Raw genomic sequence first — 6,269 nt, 5'->3', positions numbered from 1 at the left:
TATGTGTGTGTGTATATGTATATACACATATATGTGTGTGTGTGTATATATGCATACACACACACACACACACACATACACACACACACACATATATATATATATATATATATATATATATATATATATATATAAATTTAACTTGTGTTCCTCCTTCAGTGAAATCTCTCCCTGTTGAGGATAATGTCACTATGATAATTAGAAACAGGAGTCCAGGAGTGGAGGGTGTGTCTATGTTCCTCAGTAAAAATGGTAAATGCTGTGACCTCCAGACAGTTCTTAAGGCTGGGGGAAAGAACTCTGAAAACATAAGTTCAAAAATAGATAATTTCTCAGCAATGCAAAGTAAAACTATGAAAGATGAATTGTATAAGGCACTTCAAAGATGTAGAAGAACAAAGGAAGTGGCACTATGAATCAGCTTGTCAGAAAGACACTAAGAAAGGAGAGAAAGATTTACTGAGTGGATATTTCAGGGCTGATCCCACTCAACTGAACTTACTGTCCTTACTTACAAAGATAGGCAGATCTTTGAACTCATTTGCAATGCTAAGAACAAAAGAAGAAATAATTACTTGCTGTCTTTTTCTAAGAATCAGGGGGCAGTCATCAAGGGATGCTGACCAGAGGAATAATCAAAGGGGAACCTGGGGTGGACAATTGAAATGCAAATAAAAGAAAAGGCTTTGTTTTGCAAGAACTGAACCATCTGATGATCTTCAGAAACTTGTCTCCAGCCAAACACAGGCTCCCATGATTTGGCTTCTAATCCTGCCCCTCCCCCCCCACCTCCCACTGATCTCAAACACCCCTTACTCAGAATCCTCTCAAAACCAAGGCTGTTCAAGGCTTTTCCTTAGCTTGTTGGGCAACTTGACTGTTTTTTTTTTTTTTTTTTTAATTCTATTATTGGCTCATGGACCTACAGTGTATGTTTTTGCACATGTAAAACATGTGTTGTTGTGCTGACCTTCATATACATCTTGAATTTTGAAATTTGGCAGAAAGTATATTCGTTTTCTCAGGATGGTATATAATCATGTCATTATTACTACCTGAGCCCTTTGACTGATTGAATTGCAAGTGTGTGCCTTTTCTCCTAACTGTAGTGTTTGTTAAGAAAATTTTTAATGAATATGAGTATTTTGCCTATATTCATTAAAATGCTCCTTGTGTGTGTCTGCTTGGCCCTCAAAGTAGTCAGAAGATGGCCTTACAGACCCTGAAGTAGGGATAATAGGTAGTTGTGAGCCCACATGTAAGTATTGGCAGTTGAGCTCAATTATTTGCAAATCAGTAGGACCTCCTCTCTGCTGAGCCATCTCTGGTGCTCTATGATGATTATTTAGGATCAACATTACATTGGTAATATTTTCATCTGTGCACTTACAACTATTTAAACATGCATTTCCTTTTACTAAGATGTTATTAGTGACAAGTTTAAAATGGGTCACTTGAAGTTTCTGAAAGATGAATACCAAACTGGAATGAATATATAATTCTTTGCAGGAACTTCAGTAAAGAACTCTATTTTCTATCTTTTATATTCATCTCATTGATTTTTGCAGGGGGGTTATGGTCTTACTATGTTCCTCTGGCTTTCATGGAACTAACTCATTACATAGACCAAGCTGGCATCTAATTCAATGAGATAACCCCCGCCTCTGCCTCCTGAATTCTGGGATTAAAAATTCGTCAATACACCCAATTTGACCATCATTTTTTCCTTGTTAGTAATTGTTCATACCATTTCTCTGATGTGTGCTCAATACTGTTTCTCCCTTCTTCCCTCCTTCCCTCTCTCCTGTCTCTCCCTCCCCCTCCTTCCCACCTTCTCTCTCTCTCTCTCTCTCTCTCTCTCTCTCTCTCTCTCTGTTAATTTCTCTGTTAATTGGCATTTCTATTAGAAGCCTATAACATATAGAAATAACACAGAAATGACAGAGTTGAACCTCATTATTCAGGTTCCTTTAGACATAATTTAGTGATTACATTATTACTTCTAGCTCAAGAAATCAGTGGGGGAAGGACAAGAATTATTCAAATATATTGTCAGTGAAGCATACATATAAAGTGATATTGGCATCATGCTCTGTGTTGTATACCTGTTTGGGATATTTTAGAATACAGTGACCTATGATGATGTGTGTGTGAACTTCACTCTCGAAGAATGGACTTTACTGGATCCTTCACAGAAGAGTCTCTACAGAGATGTGATGCTGGAGACCTACAGGAATCTCATGTCAATAGGTAAGACAGTGAATTGCCTTTCACTTTTTAAAATAAAGGAAGAACTGTTTCTTTGTTATTGATGCTGTTTTGTAATTTCAGTTGAGAATGAGGAAACATGAGGTGAATGAATCAGGCATGGTTATACAGTTTACTGAAGATGGTAAGGTAAATTCCAATAACCTATCATAAATATTTTGTTAATTTTTTAGGCTACATTTGTGAAGATGACAATATAGAAGAATATATTCAAAGTTCTAGAAGACATGGAAGGTAATTTTCATGTGCATGTTGGTTTGAATATGCCTCTTGAGAAATTTTCGTGTTCCCTGGAAGTTTTAAAGAAAAGAAACAATGTAAACAAAAAAAGGACAGCTTTAAGTGTATCAGTGATTATTAAATTCTTCCAAAACCATGTTCTATCAAACTAGAGTTCTAACAAATCTCTAGTATCTGATTTGTGCTTGTAATTCATTGTACTATGAAAGAAGAGAAGGAAACAGAATAGTCAACTGATTATATCTGCCTAGACAGAGTAATCAGCCCTTAATAATTCTGCAGCACTAAGGTCTGTCAGATGATCCTGGGCCAGAAGGCAGAAGAACAGATGCTCCAACGTTTTGAAGTAGAGCGGGTGTCCAGGTGTTCAGAGGTCTCTATAAATTGGCTAAGTTTTAGAAACTATGATTTGTGCTTCCCACAATTATAGTTAACTCAGTCATTCTGGATTTCTGATGGGGTTGAAAACATATAGCTATTGACCTTAAGAGAAAAGACTTGAGTGGATGGTCATCAGCTGACATTCATCCTAAAGCCAGGTTCAGAACTACATGTTTTAGTTAGAATAGATGACAGAGGAGCTGGTTAGTCAACAAAAGGATGGACTGGGTATTAGGACTATCCTGTACCTCACTGGTACAAATTGGCATAATTATGTTCTAATTGTATTTTGAGAGAAAAGTTTCATTTTAACAGGAAGGGTGATGTATAGGAGGAGCTAAGGTAGGAGGAGTACTGAGAGGAAGAAAAGGAGTAAGAAGAGGAGAAGAAGAAAGAGAGGAGAAGCTAGGTGAAGAAAGAGAGAAAGAGGGGGGAGACAGGGAGGCAGAGGTTCAAGTATCTCCACCAGTCAAAGATAGTTGTTATATCTAGGTTGGTCAGTGGGTTACACCTCTGATTGAACAATTCCAAACTTATAAAGCCTATGGTTAACATTATTTTTTTAAATGTATAAATGCAAAAAGGAAAATGGGGCATGGGATAGGGGTTTCCTAAGGGGGGGGGGGGGGGGAATGGGGAAAGGGGATGCCATCTGAAGTGTAAATAAAATATCTAATAAAAAAAGAAAAAAAAAGTGTATCAGTGATTATTAAATTCTTCCAAAACCATGTTCTTCAATCTCTAGTATCTGATTTGTGCTTGTAATTCATTGTACTATGAAAGAAGAGAAGGAAACAGTGCTTTAACTAATATCAGCATTTGTATAGTAGCCCCATTAGATTATGGGTTAGAAATGGCAATCTGTTTAATTCCATACCACTTAGATATTGCAAAATGTATACACATTGAATAGGTCATAAGTATATGTGCAAAACCTTCTAACAGGCAAATAGTCCATATTGAAGCTGTTGATACTCATATACTTGTCATAGCATTGCTAACTTTAAGTGAGAATGGATGCTTATAAGAGTCAAGAATGTTGTTTTGGAGAAATCCTAATCCTATACCACATGTCTATAGGAAGCAAAATGTCACTGTGAAATGCAATGTGGAACCCTTCACTTGTTATTCTTCTTTCAATATGTATATCATATGCAAGAAATGATACAAACCATGTGAGCATAAGGATTTGAAAGAAATTATGTACTCCTCTGTCTTCCAGAAAAATAGAATATATATAGTAGTCCCCACATTGAGTAGACTTTCTGAATGTGGTACAAGTTTACAATGAATTGGCTTTCTAATTTCATAGGGTTCATCCACAAAGCCACACTGCAGAAAATCCCTACAGTACCAGGAATGTGGAAAATTCTTCTGTTTGTCCTGGTTCACATTGTAAATGCAGTATACAAATGTATATTTCACAGTAAAAGGAAATTTATGAATGTACTCAATGTGGTAAAGCTCTGAGCTTTTCTAGTTTTCTTCAGTATGTAAAAAACTCATATAGAAAATGATGCTATAAATAGGGCCCCTGTAATCAGTCCTCTTAACGTCACAGGTATCATCTTAGATGCAAAAGAACCCATAATGATGGAGAACACCATTAATGTAAACAAAGTGATAATTCCTTAAGATCTGATTCTCTTTACCCATTAGGCCAAACTGTAAAATTAATTCCTACATATAGAAAGATTCATCAGGGTAATGACTATGGTAAAGCCTTTGATGTGTGCCAATTATCTTACAGGCATGAAAGAAGTAATGGTGGAGAGGAACCCTACGGAAATAATCGATGTGCTAAAGCATTTGCATATCACAATAATCTCCAAAAATGTAGTATAACACTTACTGGAAAGAGAGCCTATGAATGTAATCAGTATGGTAAATATTTTGCCTATCACAGTCAACTTCAAGTTTATAAAAGAGCACATAGTGGAGAGAAATCCTATGAATGTAATCAATGTGGTAAAGCCTTTGCATGTTCCAAGAGTTTCCAAATTCATCAAAGAACACACACTGGAGAGATGCCATATGAATGTAACCAATGTGGTAAAGACTTTTCATGCTATAGTAATCTTCAAATACATGAAAGAACACATACTGGTGAGAAACCCTATGAATGTAACCAATGTGGTAAAGCCTTTGCATGTTTTAAGAGTCTCCGAATTCATCAAAGAACACACACTGGACAGAAGCCATATGAATGTAACCAATGTGGTAAAGCCTTTGCATATCACAGTTCTCTTCGACTACATAAAATAACACATACTGATGAGAAACCCTATGAATGTAAGCAATGTGGTAAAGCCTTTTCATATAGTAGTCATCTTGAAAGGCATAAAAGAATTCATACTGGAGAGAAACCCTATGAATGTAAGCAATGTGGTAAAGCCTATCCATATCATAGTAGTCTCCAAAAACATAATAGAACACATACTGAAAAGAAACCTTATAAATGTAACCAATGTGGTAAAGCCTTGCATGTTCCACGATATCTCCAGATACATAAAAGAACACACACTGGAGAGAAACCCTATGAATGTAACCAATGTGGTAAAGCCTATCCATATCATAGTACTCTCCAAATACATAAAAGAACACACACTGGAGAAAAACCTTATGAATGTAAGCTATGTAGTAAAACCTTTGCAAGTCATGATAGTCTCCAAAAACATAATAGAACACACACCAGATAGAAATCCTATGAATGTAAGCAATGTGGTAAAGTCTTTGCATGTCATGATAGTCTACAAATACATAAAAGAACACATAGTGGTGAGAAAACCTATGGATGTAAGCAATGCAGTAAAAACTTTTTATCTAGAAGATAAAAGAACACATAGTGGAGAGAATCTCTGTGGTTTTAATCATGTGGTAAAGACTTTATAAGTCAAAGTTGTCTCCTAGAACATACAAGAATACATACTGGAGAGAAAACCTATGAATGTAACCAATGTGGTAAAGCCTTTGCCTGCCATTATCATCTTGAAGCATAAAAGAATCATACCAGAAAGAAATCCTATGAATGTATTTAGTATGGTGAAACTTTTGCACATTTGTATACTCTTCATCATTATGAAAAATTCATACTGGAGAGAAATTGTATCAATAGAAGCAACGTTTTAGGGCCTTTGTGTTATGGGTGCCCTGAGATTCAACACTTCTCAAACACCAGGTCAATGCAAATACAAGAATTTATTTTAATCAGTCTGTTGCTGACTGATCAGGACCACAGATCTAACTCAAGAGAAGAACTGTAAAACAAACCCTCCTATGCCTGAACCTGAATCTTACAAAACTTTTAAGCTTGAAAAGCAGACTATCAACCAGCTTTTTTATTACTGCCCTGAGTATTAGAAAACCTTGATTCTCTGAAA

The 6,269-nt window shown here is 36.0% G+C and overlaps 1 protein-coding gene across 1 annotated transcript; it reads left to right on the top strand.

Moving 5' to 3' along the window:
- Positions 1 to 2,123: 2,123 nt before the first annotated feature.
- On the top strand, positions 2,124 to 5,888 carry LOC117701694 (uncharacterized; the record flags this gene model as incomplete). Its single annotated transcript, XM_076706284.1, is given in 4 exon segments — positions 2,124 to 2,250; positions 2,442 to 2,502; positions 4,640 to 5,697; positions 5,773 to 5,888. Coding segments are annotated over 4 exon segments (1,362 nt in total), but the record flags the coding sequence as incomplete, so codon positions are not given.
- Between the last annotated feature and the right edge of the window lie 381 nt (positions 5,889 to 6,269).

The sequence above is a fragment of the Arvicanthis niloticus genome, unplaced genomic scaffold, assembly GCF_011762505.2.
Source record: "Arvicanthis niloticus isolate mArvNil1 unplaced genomic scaffold, mArvNil1.pat.X pat_scaffold_192_arrow_ctg1, whole genome shotgun sequence".
NCBI lineage: Eukaryota > Metazoa > Chordata > Mammalia > Rodentia > Muridae > Arvicanthis > Arvicanthis niloticus.
The sequence above is the reverse complement of the archived record's forward strand: the minus strand, read 5'-3'. Positions and strand labels throughout refer to the sequence as shown.